Below are 17,527 nucleotides of genomic sequence, written 5' to 3'. Positions count from 1 at the left end.
AGATTACATCTATATTTGGTGTAAAATATCATTTGGGAAGGACCATCATATTTTATATAAATGAGTCTGGTCCGAACCCTAGAGGCTGAGGGATCATGCCCCAAAAGGGCAAATTTTCTTAATTTTTGCTTTAAAATCCTACTCCTCCTTCATCCTTGAATAGATTTCATCCATATTTGGTGTGAAACATCATTGGGGATGGACCATCATATTTCATATAAATGAGCCTGGTCTGACCCCTAGGGGCTGAGGGATGGGGCCCCGAAAAGGCAAATTTTCTTAATTTAAGCTTTAAAATCCTACTCCTCCTTCATCCTTGAATGGATTTCATCCAAATTTGGTGTGAGACATGATTGGGGAAGGACAATCATATTTTATATAAATGAGATAGATCCTATCCCAAGGGGCAGAGGGGTGGGGCTCCAAAAGGGCAAATTTTTAGGTCGTCTGACCGAAGGTCAGGATGACCTATTGTCATCGCGTTTCGTCTGTCGTCTTGCGCCGTCTGCCGTCCGCCGTGCGTCGTGCGTAAGACTATTTATACAAAAGCCTACTCCTCCTTCATTCTTTGATGGATTTCATCCATATTTGGTTTGAAACATCATTGGGGAAGGACAATCATATTTTATATAAATGAGCCTGGTCCGACCCCTAGGGGCTGAGGGGTGGGGCACCAAAAGGGCAAATTTTCTTATTTTAAGCTTTAAAATCCTACTCCTCCTTAATCCTTGGATGGATTTCATTCATATTTGGTGTGAAACTTCATTAGGGAAGGACAATCATATTTTATATAAATGAGCTTGGTCCGACCCCTAGGGTCAGAGGGGCTTGGCCTCAAAAGGGCAAATTTTCTTAATTTTAGCTTTAAAATCCTACTCCTCCTTCATCCTTGGATGGATTTCATCCATATTTGGTGGAAATTTTCATTAGGGAAGGACAATCATATTTTATATAAATGAGCCTGGTCCGACCCCTAGGGTCAGAGGGGCAGGGCCCCAAAAGGGCAAATTTTCTTAATTTTAGCTTTAAAATCCTACTCCTCCTTCATCCTTGGATGGATTTCATCCATATTTGGTTTGAAACATCATTGGGGAAGGACAATCATATTTTATATAAATGAGCCTGGTCCGACCCCTAGGGGCTGAGGGGTGGGGCCCCAAAAGGGCAAACTTTCTTATTTTAAGCTTTAAAATCCTACTCCTCCTTCATCCTTGGATGGATTTCATTTATATTTGGTGTTAAACATCATTGTGGAAGGACAATCATATTTTATATAACTGAACCTGGTCCGACCCCTAGGGGCTGAGGAGTGGGGCCCCAAAAGGGGAAATTTTCTTAATTTTAGCTGGCCCACTTCCTGTTTTCAGGTTTCACTCTCTGATCTCAATGAAAATTTGTCTATAGGGGTTTTAATTGATGCCGAACAACGTGCAAACATTTTCGTAAAGATTATTGTATTCCAAGATGGCCGCTGGCCCACTTCCTGTTTTAAGGTTTCAGTCTCTGATCTTAATGAAAATTGGTCAATAGGGGTTTTACTTGATGCCGAACAACATGCAAACATTTTCGTAAAAATTTTGGTATTTCAAGATGGCTGCTAGCCCACTTCCTGTGTTAGGGTTCATTCCAGATCTCAATGAAAATTGGTCTAAAGGGGTTTTAATTGATTCAGAAGGGGGAACTTTAGGTGAGGACAATCATATTTTATAAAGGACCAGGCTAAGACCCATGGGGATAGTACAGCGGAGGTTCAAACTGGGAGCTTTGCTGAAATTTGGCTTTAAAATCTGACTCCTAATATTAATCCTTGAATGGGTTACAACCATATATGTATGAAGGGCAACCAAGTTTGTTCAACAAATGACATTTACCTATTTCAGAAACTTACATATTCAACTAAGGAGTTCCTTGTATTATTTATATTAATTGTTTACCACTACTTTATACTGTGACTTTGTTGTTTTGTGCCATGGGTCAGATGACCGTTAAGGCCCATGGGCCTCTTGTCTTAATTTAAGCTAGATCCTACTCCTCCTTCATCCTTGGATGGATTTCATCAATATTTGGTGTGAAACATCATTGGGGAAGGACAATCATATTTTATATAAATGAGCCTGGTCCGACCCCTAGGGGCTGAGGTATGGGGCTCAAAAAAGGGCAAATTTTCTTAATTTAAGCTTTAAAATCCTACTCCTCCATCATCCTGGATGGTGTGAAACATCATAGGGGAAGGACAATCATATTTTATATAAATGAGCCTGGTCCGATCCCTAGGGGCAGAGGGGTGGGGCTCCAAAAGGGCAAATTTTCTTAATTTAAGCTAGATCCTACTCCTCCTTCATCCTTGGATGGATTTCATCCATATTTGGTGTGAAACATCATTGGGGAAGGACCATCATATTTTATATAAATAAGATAGGTCCGACCCCTAGGGGCAGAGGGATGGGGCCTCAAAAGGGCAAATTTTCTTAATTGGCGAGGGTCACCTCGCCATTGTGATCGTGGTTCCAAAATTCCTTACAGTCAATTTCCTCAATATGATTGGCTTAGAAATTGCTCGCAGATACTAGCGCTCCTAGCGGCAGTGTATTCAACAACTTTGATTTTACCGGGAATTTTAAATAGCAAATTTTGAATATGAAAGTTACTGAAATAAACGTATCTGTAACGTTGAAATAGGAATAGTATATTACGGCTTTCATATCCTAACTATATACACTATCCAAAAGATCTTCTGTTTGAAAATTTTCATCTGCATTGTTTACAAAGTATCTAGACTTTTCGTCCCCAAAATGGTGTTTACAATGAATGAAGACGTTTCGTCCCAAAAATGCTTCGCTCCGAAGCTGGTTCCCCCCAGACGTTTACTCCCTATTAGTGACAGTTATCCCGCAACGGAAAAAAATGAAATCAATATTTCACCTCGAACATCAAAACTGATACCATAATGAATTTTGTAATTTGAATCAAAATTGTCTCGGAGCAAATAAATTTCATGGCGAAATGGAGATGCATTTATCACGGCTGTGTTATGGCACATGGCCTTCATCCGGAACTCCTCGGGGAATAGATTCTCCCGATAATACCCGATGAGTTCAGGATGACATGGACGTAAAACTACACTGAATGGAAGAAAGACAACTCTAACAAAATTTTGGACAAACTTGGTCTACTGATAAAATAGCACGTGACAGACGGTGAACATTTTGTAAATGTCCAAGGTGGCGTAATCTTAAAACTAACGGCAGTTAATAAGGTATGAATATTTACCACATCCATAATTATCGATAATTTTATAAGCACATGTATAAATATCAGATTATATCTATATACTAAAGCACGTTCAGAGATTACCACTAAACCATACTTTTAAAACATTTTTGTTATTTTCACCACAGGAGCTTGACGTTCTGATCATATGCATACAGCATATTCATTAAACTAGGTAATACGAAGTAAATTTTTGGCCGAATGACATAAATCATATATGGAATGTTCATATAACTCGAAGTGATATTTTTTGGACTACTAGATCGACGAAAATACCAATTTCTTTTTCATAATTCTTCCGTAAAACGGCACTTAAAAGCTGTTTCAATCTGTAACAAATGTAGAGAAAACTGTTAATTGTTAAGCAATTATCCTGAGTTATATTTTACCAACAAGCATCAGAGATTAGCAATTAAAACTTACATAAACATATTCCCGACTCTCACTGGCATTGTGTGATCACTCTAGCGGAACTAATCTCTACTACCTGGCACAGTCTTACAAATGCAATCGCACAAAAGCCCACATGATCACTGTTTTAGTGCGATTACATCATAGGGTGTGAACAATGTTTTGTTAGTTTTTTTTAAACTTTTTACTCAACAAAATAGACTTTACGCTTTTCATGATCAGCACCATCATTTTCTGTATAACTTATTAATTTACCACTGTACTCATGCATACGTGTGTGTATATATATATATATTTATACTTCTTTGTGCACATTATATAACAACTGCTATATTACAATCAATTTATGAAGGACAAAACTCTTACATGTAAGAACAGGAGGACTGAAGAACAGCGGGAATTAGACTTCAATAATGTTTCCTCTATGCTGGTATTGCTATTAATGATTAAAATGTTTAATTATATGATATTAACATTTTCAGTAATTACTCTGTTAATACATTTATTGTTTCCTTATCTTTTACAGAATGTCAGCATGCATGTATCATTTCAACTAGAAACAGTATAGGAGAAGAATTGTGTGAACAAAAAGAAGTAATTTTCAACTGTGGAAGCTTAATATTGTAATCATTTTCAATCCGAAAATAATTACTATCATCATCTTCAAATTCCTTATTGTGAATTTAACTGTAATATGATTTAAGCATATACCTGATATTTGTTTATATTCTATGACATGTACATGCTTGAAATGAAATGAATAAATAAAATATTATTTAAATTTAAAACACAATATGACATTAGCTGTGTATATTTTTTGTTTGTTTGTTTGTTTGTTTGTTTGTTTGTTTGATTAATTAACGTCCTATTAACAGCCAGGGTCATGTAAGGACGGCCTCCCATGTATGCTGTGTGTTGCGTGTATGTTGTACGAGGTGCGTGTTTTGGGAGACTGCGGTATATTCATGTAGTGTCTTCTTGTATAGTGGAACTTTTGCCCTTTTTATAGTGCTATATCACTGAAGCATGCCGCCGAAGACACCAAGCAACGCACCCCACCCGGTCACATTATACTGACAACAGGCGAACCAGTCGTCCCACTCCCTGTATGCTGAACGCTAAGCGAGAGCAGAAACTACCGCTTTTATAGACTTTGGTGTGTCTCGGCCAGGGGACAGAAAACATATTAAGTTTATCGTTCATAACACACTAATCATCACCTTCGAGGCAATTTAATGAAAATCAATTAAACATTAATTTGTATAACACAGGTCGTCTTATGTTTTCCCCGCCTTGACTACCAATGTTCCCTGATCACTCTGAAAGTCTTGATTTTATCTTTTTTTCGGTCACCACATGAACTGCCTTTAAATCAATCACACCAATGAGACATACATTTACTGCATTAATTATCACACTGTAAGACAATTCTGCAAGATCAGCGAACATTGTTGATTTACCTTGAATATCTACATGCATAGTATGGTACCATATGTAACAGGAGAGGAGAAAATGTAGCGGCAAGACCGGGATTCGATCCCGCGACTCTCCGAACACTAGCTGAGTGCTCTACCGACTGAACTACCTGGTCATCGATAATCGACCCAGTCCAGTCCCGCTACACTCCTCCCTCCTTTTTTTTAATACATACGAGACCCTTTCAAACACCACAACCGTTGGTTATTTAGTTGGGTGCCAATTCTGTAACAGGAGAGAAGAAAATGTAGCTCTTCCGACAGAGCTACCTGATCACCGATAATCAACCAAGGCTGATCCCGCTACAAATATTTATCTGGTTATTTTATCTCCCTTCCTATTTTCAATCTACCTTTATGACTTAAAATATTCGTCTTACAAATCTTGACAAATTATGCACACTGTGATTGTTGCAAGCTAAACTACGTATCCGCTAGCTGATTGCTGTTAATTGTTAATGATCTCAAACACACTGATTACTTATTGTGCCAATTTAAGTAAAATATTCTACTCTTTTCAAATATTCCTGATTACTATTCATGTGTAATATCTCAAAACATTGACATGTGCACGGAGTACGGCGGACTAGACAGTCGCTGTTTTGGACATCTGCTAGATATTTCAGTTTCAGGTTACGGTGGTCAATAAAAGAAAACAAACAATGCGGTTTTCATATGTTATTTCTTCTAAATACAACACTTTTTGTGCAAGTTGTCAAGCATTTATGGGGAATATTTGGCATTGAAATTGTCACCTTCATACATCGGTTTTGGGACTCCCTGGACATTGTATTTCCCCATTTTTTGATGCGCAAAATATACTGATAGTAGATTTTTTAAGCATTTCAGCCCTAAAAAGTACCTGCGCAAATTATACCAGTTTTTACGGTACATGTATATGATATTGGAATGTATCCCAAACTTTTTATCATATTATTTGCCAATAACACTGTTATGATATCAGAAATATCTGATGGTCTACAACAAATATGTTACATGAATTTAGAACTTAATATCAGAAAGATAAAAATTATGATATTCTCAAGACGTAAATCGGTACAACAAAAACAGTTGATGTTAATGGAATGCAGAATTAGATTTATAAGAATTGTTAAATATCTAGGTACAGAAAATAATGTTAATGGTAGCGTTTTTAAAGAAAGGGGAAAAACCCTGCTGAACAAACAATTAAATCGGTGTTTGCTATTTATAAGAAATAAAGGAATGTATCTCTTCCTGTTCATCTTAAACTGAAAATATTTGATTCACTTGTAATGACAGTTTTATTACACTCATCAGAGGTATGGGGATTTGAAAATAAAAAATGTTGTAGAAAAATTCATTTGTAATTTTGTAAAACAATCCTGAAGTTAAGAAAGTGTACAAACAATTTCATGGTCTATGGTCAAGTTATCCGGTTTGAATTGAAGGATACAATGTATATCAATCAACTTGCTGTTTTACAAAAGAATAATTACAAAACTTTATAAGTAGACCAATTGACCAATTTATTCAAAAATCACATGGTGATATTGATAAGTCTTCTAGAGGACAGACATATTCTATATTTAAGACATTTTGGCATAGAAAAGTATGCCTCTTGTCTTTCTCTGCTGCAAAACAATACTTGTTAACTGATTCTGTGGTCCCAGGAACTTGATGACAATAGTCATTAAGAATGGATATTTTCATTAACATCAAAATAACAAGGAAAATGCTAAAGCTGTTATAAAATCATTTGACATATAACATCATAGGAAATATTAGAATGGGCTTCCAAGATTTTAGTATGTGTCTCTTATTTTACACCTTGGTGTCCAAGGAATCCTCAAAAGTCCAAACTGGAAGGAACACCTGCCAAATTTATTTCTTATTGTACAAAACTACAGTAGTATTGACCTTAGAAATATATTCCTCCTATCATCGAGACCGAGCCATTTAGTACTTTCAGTACTTTGATTTTAGCTTTAAAATCCTACTCCTCCTTCATTCTTGGATGGATTTCATCCATATTTGGTGTGAAACATCATTGGGGAAGGACAATCATATTTTATATAAATGAGCCTGGTCGGAACCCTAGGGGCTGAGGGGCGGGGCTCCAAAAGGGCAAATTTTCTTAATTTTAGCTTTAAAATCCTACTCCTCCTTCATCCTTGAATGGATTTCATCTATATTTGGTGTAAAATATCATTGGGGAAGGACCATCATATCTTATATAAATATGATAGTGCCAACCCCTAGAGGCAGAGGGATGGGGCCCCAAAAGGGCAAATTTTCTTAATTTTAGCTTTAAAATCCTACTCCTCCTTCACTTTTGGATGGATTTCATCCATATTTGGTGTGAAACATCATAGGGGAAGGACAATCATATTTTATATAAATGAGCCTGGTCGGAACCCTAGGGGCTGAGGGGCGGGGCTCCAAAAGGGCAAATTTTCTTAATTTTAGCTTTAAAATCCTACTCCTCCTTCACTTTTGGATGGATTTCATCCATATTTGGTGTGAAACATCATAGGGGAAGGACAATCATATTTTATATAAATGAGCCTGGTCGGAACCCTAGGGGCTGAGGGGCGGGGCTCCAAAAGGGCAAATTTTCTTAATTTTAGCTTTAAAATCCTACTCCTCCATCATCCTTGAACGGATTACATCTATATTTGGTGTAAAATATCATTGGGGAAGGACAATCATATTTTATATAAATGAGCCTGGTCCGACCCCTAGGGGCTGAGGGATGGGGCTCCAAAAGGGCAAATTTTCTTAATTTTAGCTTTAAAATCCTACTCCTCCTTCATCCTTGAATGGATTTCATCTATATTTGGTGTAAAATATCATTGGGGAAGGACAATCATATTTTGTATAAATGAGCCTGGTCCGAACCCTAGGGGCTGAGGGATGGGGCCCCGAAAGGGCAAATTTTTAGCTCACCTGGTCCGAAGGACCAAGGTGAGCTTATGCCATACCGTGGCCTCCGGCGTCCGTCGTCCGTCGTCCGTCGTCCGTCCGTCCGTCCGTCCGTCCGTCCGTCAACAATTGACTTCTTCTCCATAACCGCTGGTCGGATTTCAACAAAATTTGGCTGGTAGCATCCTTATGGGCTACTAACTGAAAATTGTACAAATGATGGGGCTGACCCCCCAGGGGCCTGAGGGGCGGGGCCAAAAGGGGTCAATTTGGCTATTTCCATATAAACGACTTCTTCTCTGAAACCAAGCATGGGATAGCACCCATAATGCAATGGTAGCATCCTTATAGGGTGGGGATTCAAAATTGTACAAATGATGGGGCTGACCCCCCGGGGGCCTGAGGGGCGGGGTCAAATGGGGTCCATTTGGCTATTTCCATATAAACGACTTCTTCTCTGAAACCAAGCATGGGATAGCACCCATAATGCAATGGTAGCAGCCTTATAGGGTGGGGATTCAAAATTGTACAAATGATGGGGCTGACCCCCCGGGGGCCTGAGGGGCGGGGTCAAATGGGGTCCATTTGGCTATTTCCATATAAACGACTTCTTCTCTGAAACTAAGCATGAGATAGCACTCATAATGCAATGGTAGTATCGTTATAGGGTAGGGATTAAAAATTGTACAAATGATGGGGCTGACCCCCCGGGGGCCTGAGGGGCGGGGTCAAATGGGGTCCATTTGGCTATTTCCATATAAACGACTTCTTCTCTGAAACCAAGCATGGGATAGCACCCATAATGCAATGGTAGCATCCTCATAGGGTGGGGATTCAAAATTGTACAAATGATGGGGCTGACCCCCCGGGGGCCTGAGGGCGGGGTCAAATGGGGTCCATTTGGCTATTTCCATATAAACGACTTCTTCTCTGAAACTAAGCATGAGATAGCACTCATAATGCAATGGTAGTATCGTTATAGGGTAGGGATTAAAAATTGTACAAATGATGGGGCTGACCCCCCGGGGGCCTGAGGGGCGGGGTCAAAAGGGGTCAATTTGGCTATTTCCATATAAACGACTTCTTCTCTGAAACTAAGCATGAGATAGCACTCATAATGCAATGGTAGTATCTTTATAGGTTGGGAATTCAAAATTGTACAAATGATGTGGCTGACCCCCGGGGGGCCTGAGGGGCGGGGTCAAAAGGGTTCAATTTGGCTATTTCCATATAAACGACTTCTTCTCTGAAACCAAGCATGGGATAGCACTCATAATGCAATGGTAGTATCGTTATAGGGTAGGGATTAAAAATTGTTCAAATGATGGGGCTGACCCCCCGGGGGCCTGAGGGGCGGGGTCAAAAGGGTTCAATTTGGCTATTTCCATATAAACGACTTCTTCTCTGAAACCAAGCATGGGATAGCACCCATAATGCAATGGTAGCATCCTTATAGGGTGGGGATTCAAAATTGTACAAATGATGGGGCAGACCCCCTGGGGCCTGAGGGCGGGGTCAAATGGGGTCAATTTGGCTATTTCCATATAAACGACTTCTTCTCTGAAACTAAGCATGAGATAGCACTCATAATGCAATGGTAGTATCTTTATAGGTTGGGGATTCAAAATTGTACAAATGATGTGGCTGACCCCCGGGGGGCCTGAGGGGGCGGGGTCAAAAGGGTTCAATTTGGCTATTTCCATATAAACGACTTCTTCTCTGAAACCAAGCATGGGATAGCACCCATAATGCAATGGTAGCATCCTTATAGGATGGGGATTCAAAATTGTACAAATGATGGGGCTGACCCCCAGGGGGTCTGAGGGGCGGGGTCAAAAGGGGCCAATTTGGCTATTTCCATATAAACGACTTCTTCTCTGAAACTAAGCATGGTATAGCACCCATAATACAATGGTAGTATCCTTATAGTGTGGGAATTCAAAATTGTGCAAATGATAGGGCTGACCCCCCGGGGGCCTGAGGGGCGGGGTCAAAAGTGGTCAATTTCCATATAAATAACTTTTTCTCTGCAACTTAACATGGGATTACGCTCATAATGCAATGGTTACATCCTTTAGGGTTTGAATTCAAAATTTTGCAAATGATGGGCTGACCCCCCGGGGGCCTGAAGGGTGGGGTCAAAAGGGGTCAATTTAGCTATTTCCATATAAACGACTTCTTCTCTGCAACTAAGAATGGAAGAGCATTTATAATGCAATGGTAGCATCCTTATAGGGTTGGGATTTGAAATTGTACAAATGATAGGGCTGACCCCCGGGGCCTTAGACGGCAATAGATGCGAGGTCAAAAGGTCAATTAGGCTACTATTTTCATATAAATTACTTTGTCTCTGAACCTATGTATTGGATAGCATATTTGTATGGTATCAATAGCATCATTGTATGGTTGTGATTCAAAATTAAACTTTGGGAGTCAATTTTGCTTATTTTTCTAATTGTCTGAGTCTTGTGATAATTACTAACAAAAAACCAGGTGAGCGATACAGGCCCTCTGGGCCTCTTGTCTTAATTTTAGCTGACCCAAATTTGGTTTGTTTAGTTTTACGTCCTATTAACAGCCAGGGTCATGTAAGGACGTGCCAGGTTTGTTGGTGGAGGAAAGCCGGAGTACCCGGAGAAAAACCACCGGCCAGCGGTCAGTACCTGGCAACTGCCCCACATAGGATTCGAACCCGCATCCCAGAGGTGGAGGGCTTGTGGTAATATGTCGGGACATCTTAACCACTCGGCCACCGCGGCCCCATTTTGCTTTAAAATCCTACTCCTCCTTCATCCTTGAATGGATTTCATCCATATTTGGTGTGAGACATGATTGGGGAAGGACAATCATATTTTATATAAATGAGATAGATCCTATCCCTAGGGGCAGAGGGGCGGGGCTCCAAAAGGGCAAATTTTCTTAATTTAAGCTAGATCCTACTCCTCCTTCATCCTTGGATGGATTTCATCCATATTTGGTGTGAAACATCATTTGGGAAGGACAATCATATTTTATATAAATGAGCCTGGTTCGAACCCTAGGGACTGAGGGATGGGGCTCCAAAAGGGCAAATTTTCTTAATTTTTGCTTTAAAATCCTACTCCTCCTTCATCCTTGAATGGATTTCATCTATATTTGGTGTAAAATATCATTGGGGAAGGACCATCATATTTTATATAAATAAGATAGGTCCGACCTCTAGGGGGAGAGGGATGGGGCCCCAAAACGGCAAATTTTTAGCCCACCATCATCAGATGGTGGGCTATTCAAATCGCCTTTCGTCCGTGGTCCGTGGTCCGTCCGTTCGTCCTTCCGTCCTTCCGTCCTTCCGTCCCTCCGTCCTTCCGTCCTTCCGTCCGTTAACAATTCTTGTTACCGCTATTTCTCAGAAAGTACTGAAGGAATCTTTCTCAAATTTTACATGTAGGTTCCCCTAGGGGTCTAGTTTTGCATATTGCATTTTGGGACCAATCGATCAACAAAATGGCCGCCAGGCAGCCATCTTGGATTTTGATAGTTAAAGTTTGTTACCGCTATTTCTCAGAAAGTACAAAAGGGATCTCTCTCAAATTTTACATGTAGGTTCCCCTAGGAGTCTAGTTGTGCATATTGCATTTTGGGACCAATTGGTCAACAAGATGGCCGACAGGACGCCATCTTGGATTTTGACAATTGAAGTTTGTTACCACTATTTCTCAAAAAGTACTGAATGGATCTGTCTCAAATTTCATGTGCATGGTCCCTTAGGTCCCTGTTTATGCATATTGCATTTTGGGACCAATCAGTCAACAAGATGGCCGACAGGACGCCATCTTGGATTTTGACAATTGAAGTTTGGTACCACTATTTCTCAGAAAGTACTGAAGGGATCTGTCTCAAATTTCAAGTGCATGGTCCCCTAGGTCCCTGGTTATGCATGTTGCATTTTGGTACCGATCGGTTAACAAGATGGCCAACAGGAAGCCATCTTGGATTTTGACAATGAAGTTTGTTACCGCTATTTCTCATAAAGTACTGAAGGGATCTGTCTCAAATTGCATGTACAGGTTCCCCTTTGCGTACAGTTGTGCATATCACATTTTCAGACTGATCGATGAACAAGATGGCTGACAGACCGCCATCTTGGATTTTGATAGTTGAAGCTTATTACCACTATTTCTCAGAATGTACTGAAGGGATCGCTCTCAAATTTTACATGTAGGTTCCCCTAGGAGTCTTGTTGTGCATATTGCATTTTGGGACCGATCAGTGAACAAGAAGGTCGACAGGACTCCATGTTGGATTTTGACAATTGAAATTGTTAACGCTATTTCTCATAAAGTATCTCAAGGGATCTGTCTCAAATTGCATTTGCAGGTTCCCCTAGGGGTCTAGTTGTGCATATTGTATTTTGGGAACGATTGATGAGCAAGATGGCCGATAGGCCGCCATCTTGGATTTTGATAGTTGAAACTTGTTACCACTTTTGCTCAGAAAGTACTGAAGTGATCTGTCTCAAATTTTATATGTGAGTTCCCCTAGGACCTTATTTGTGCCTATTGCATCAGTCAAAAAGATGGCCGACAGGTAGCCATCTTGGAATTTGATAATAAAGTTTGTTTCTCAGAAAGTACTAGAAGGATCTTTCTCAAATTTCATATGTAGTAATATGTACAGCTGTACGAAAAGTTTGAAAAGCAGAGAAAAGATCCCTCTTTTGTTTGTCAGACATAAATCATTCTTTGGTGGGCGCCAAGATCCCTCTAGGATCTCTTGTCTTAATTTTAGCTTTAAAATCCTATTCCTCCTTCATTCATGGATGGATTTCCTCTATATTTGGTGTAAAATATCATTGGGGAAGGACCATCATATTTTATATATATAAGATAGGTCTGACCCCTAGGGGCAGAGGGATGGGGCCCCAAAAGGGCAAATTTTCTTAATTTTAGCTTTAAAATCCTACTCCTCCTTCATCCTTGAATGGATTTCATCTATATTTGGTGTAAAATATCATTAGGGAAGGACAATCATATTTTATATAAATGAGATAGGTCGGACTCCTAGGGGCAGAGGGGCAAGGCCCTAAAAGGGGAAAATTTCTTAATTAAGTTTTTAAATCCTACTCCTCCTTGGATGAATTTCATCCATATTTGGTGTGAAACATCATTGGGGAAGGACAATCATATTTTATATAAATGAGCCTGGTCCGAACCCCAGGGGCTGAGGGATGGGGCCCCAAAAGGGCAAATTTTCTTAATTTTAGCTGGCCCACTTCCTGTTTACAGGTTTCAGTCTCCGATCTCGGAAAATTGGTCTATAGGGGTTTAAATTGATGCTGGACAACATGCAAACATTTTCGTAAAGATTTTGGTATTCCAAGATGGCCGCTGGCCCACTTCCTGTTTTCAGGTTTCAGTCTCAAATCTCAAGGAAATTTGGTCTATAGGGGTTTTAATTGATTCAGAAGGGGGAACTTTAGGTGTGGACAATCATATTTTATAAAGGACCGAGCTAAGACTAATTGGGATAGTACAGCGGATGTCCAAAATAGAAGCTTTGCTGAAATTTGGCTTTAAGATCTGATTCCTCCTTATATTAATCTGTGAATGGGTTACAACCATATATGGATGAAGGGCTACCAAGATTGTTCAACAAATGACATTTGCCTATTTCAGTAACTTACATATTCAACTAAGGAGTTCCTTGTATTGTTTATATTAATCGTTAACCAATACTTTATACTGTGACTTTGTTGTTTTGTGCAATGAGTCAGATGACCGTTAAGGCCCATGGGCCTCTTGTTTGTTACAATTTCAAAGGAAGCAATAATTAGATTATAAAATATATCCTTTATGGATAATGGTTTAATCAAATGAATATACATAATTTTTATGTTATACTATGTGATAATGTGATACACTTATACTGAAAAATTATTGGTCTCTGTTATTGACTTATAGCTACATTTCAAGGACAGATTTGCATTAGAGCAAAAAGGATCAAATATATCAGAAATTAAACAGTCATAGATGCCCTAGTACTGGTATATTATATTTTTTTGTTTTACGATTGTCATAAACATATTAACACAAGCAGTAAAATTCTTATTATTATATACTTTTTGTTTACTTTGCAGTTGATATGTAGTGACATGCTGTTGGAGTGGATTCAGATTGAACAGTGTAATTTAGCTTCACTGCCTAAATCTGACAAAACACAGTAAGTTTACATATGTAATTAACCTTATAGGGTCACCCTTAAAATCAACAACACACAATGAGTTCACACATCCAACCCTAGTGATGGACTATACAGTATTTACAGTGGGTTCACACATCCAACCCTAGTGATGGACTATACAGTATTTACAATGGTTTCACACATCCAACCCTAGTGATGGACTATACAGTATTTACAGTGGTTTCACACATCCAACCCTAGTGATGGACTATACAGTATTTACAGTGGTTTCACACATCCAACCCTAGTGATGGACTATACAGTATTTACAGTGGTTTCACACATCCAACCCTAGTGATGGACTGTACAGTATTTACAGTGGTTTCACACCTCCAACCCTAGTAATGGACTATACAGTATTTACAGTGGTTTCACACATCCAACCCTAGTGATGGACTATACAGTATTTACAATGGGTTCACACATCCAACCCTAGTGATGGACTATACAGTATTTACAATGAGTTCACACATCCAACCCTAGTGATGGACTATACAGTATTTACAGTGGTTTCACACATCCAACCCTAGTAATGGACTATACAGTATTTACAATGGGTTCACACATCCAACCCTAGTGATGGACTATACAGTATTCACAGTGGGTTCACAAATCCAACCCTAGTGATGGACTATACAGTATTTACAGTGGGTTCACACATCCAACCCTAGTGATGGACTATACAGTATTTACAGTGAGTTCACACATCCAACCCTAGTGATGGACTATACAGTATTTACAATGGGTTCACACATCCAACCCTAGTGATGGACTATACAGTATTCACAGTGGGTTCACACATCCAACCCTAGTGATGGACTATACAGTATTTACAGTGGGTTCACACATCCAACCCTAGTGATGGACTATACAGTATTTACAGTGAGTTCACACATCCAACCCTAGTGATGGACTATACAGTATTTACAATGGGTTCACACATCCAACCCTAGTGATGGACTATACAGTATTCACAGTGGGTTCACACATCCAACCCTAGTGATGGACTATACAGTATTTACAATGGGTTCACACATCCAACCCTAGTGATGGACTATACAGTATTCACAGTGGGTTCACACATCCAACCCTAGTGATGGACTATACAGTATTTACAATGGGTTCACACATCCAACCCTAGTGATGGACTATACAGTATTTACAATGAGTTCACACATCCAACCCTAGTGATGGACTATACAGTATTTACAGTGGGTTCACACATCCAACCCTAGTAATGGACTATACAGTATTTACAGTGGGTTCACACGTCCAACCCTAGTGATGGACTATACAGTATTTACAGTGGGTTCACACATCCAACCCTAGTGATGGGACTATACAGTATTTACAGTGGTTTCACACATCCAACCCTAGTAATGGACTATACAGTATTTACAGTGAGTTCACACATCCAACCCTAGTGATGGACTATACAGTATTTACAATGGGTTCACACATCCAACCCTAGTGATGGACTATACAGTATTTACAGTGGGTTCACACATCCAACCCTAGTGATGGACTATACAGTATTTACAGTGGGTTCACACATCCAACCCTAGTGATGGACTATACAGTATTTACAATGGGTTCACACATCCAACCCTAGTGATGGACTATACAGTATTTACAGTGGGTTCACACGTCCAACCCTAGTGATGGACTATACAGTATTTACAGTGGGTTCACACACATCCAACCCTAGTGATGGACTGTACAGTATTTACAGTGGTTTCACACCTCCAACCCTAGTAATGGACTTTACAGTATTCACAGTGGGTTCACACATCCAACCCTAGTGATGGACTATACAGTATTTACAGTGGGTTCACACATCCAACCCTAGTGATGGACTATACAGTATTTACAGTGGGTTCACACATCCAACCCTAGTGATGGACTATACAGTATTCACAGTGGGTTCACACATCCAACCCTAGTAATGGACTATACAGTATTCACAGTGGTTTCACACATCCAACCCTAGTGATGGACTATACAGTATTTACAATGGGTTCACACATCCAACCCTAGTGATGGACTTTATACAGTATTCACAGTGGGTTCACACATCCAACCCTAGTGATGGACTATACAGTATTTACAGTGGTTTCACACATCCAACCCTTGTGATGGACTGTACAGTATTTACAGTGGGTTCACACATCCAACCCTGGTGATGGACTATACAGTATTTACAGTGGTTTCACACATCCAACCCTAGTGATGGACTGTACAGTATTTACAGTGGTTTCACACATCAAACCCTAGTGATGGACTATACAGTATTTACAGTGAGTTCACACATCAAACCCTAATGATGGACTATACAGCATTTACAGTGAGTTCACACATCCAACCCTAGTGATGGACTATACAGTATTTACAATGAGTTCACACATCCAACCCTAGTGATGGACTATACAGTATTCACAGTGGTTTCACACATCCAACCCTAGTGATGGACTATACAGTATTCACAGTGGGTTCACACATCCAACCCTAGTGATGGACTATACAGTATTTACAATGGGTTCACACATCCAACCCTAGTGATGGACTATACAGTATTCACAGTGGGTTCACAAATCCAACCCTAGTAATGGACTATACAGTATTTACAATGGGTTCACACATCCAACCCTAGTGATGGACTATACAGTATTCACAGTGGGTTCACACATCCAACCCTAGTGATGGACTTTACAGTATTCACAGTGGGTTCACACGTCCAACCCTAGTGATGGACTATACAGTATTTACAATGGGTTCACACATCCAACCCTAGTGATGGACTATACAGTATTTACAGTGGTTTCACACATCCAACCCTAGTGATGGACTATACAGTATTTACAATGGGTTCACACATCCAACCCTAGTGATGGACTATACAGTATTCACAGTGGGTTCACAAATCCAACCCTAGTAATGGACTATACAGTATTCACAGTGGGTTCACACATCCAACCCTAGTGATGGACTTTACAGTATTCACAATGGGTTCACACATCCAACCCTAGTGATGGACTATACAGTATTTACAGTGAGTTCACACATCCAACCCTAGTGATGGACTATACAGTATTTACAGTGGGTTCACACGTCCAACCCTAGTGATGGACTATACAGTATTACAGTGGTTTCTATTTTGATGCTGGATTGTTAACATTAATTTTTTCTCAGACAAATTAAAGTTTGTGCAGACAAAGATAAACTATCTATCTGTCTTTCCATAGAAGAAA

General features: G+C 39.7%; 1 protein-coding gene across 1 annotated transcript in view; it reads left to right on the top strand.

Moving 5' to 3' along the window:
- LOC138316053 (uncharacterized) overlaps positions 1–17,527 on the top strand; it is a 30,991-nt gene that overhangs the window by 11,856 nt on the left and 1,608 nt on the right. Inside the window, exon 3 of the mRNA XM_069257529.1 lies at positions 14,176–14,258. Coding sequence (XP_069113630.1) covers positions 14,176–14,258 — 83 coding nt within the window. The remainder of the gene's footprint in view (positions 1–14,175; positions 14,259–17,527) is intronic.

Source organism: Argopecten irradians, chromosome 2 (genome assembly GCF_041381155.1).
Source record: "Argopecten irradians isolate NY chromosome 2, Ai_NY, whole genome shotgun sequence".
In the NCBI taxonomy this organism is placed as follows: Eukaryota; Metazoa; Mollusca; class Bivalvia; order Pectinida; family Pectinidae; genus Argopecten; species Argopecten irradians.
The sequence above is the reverse complement of the archived record's forward strand: the minus strand, read 5'-3'. Positions and strand labels throughout refer to the sequence as shown.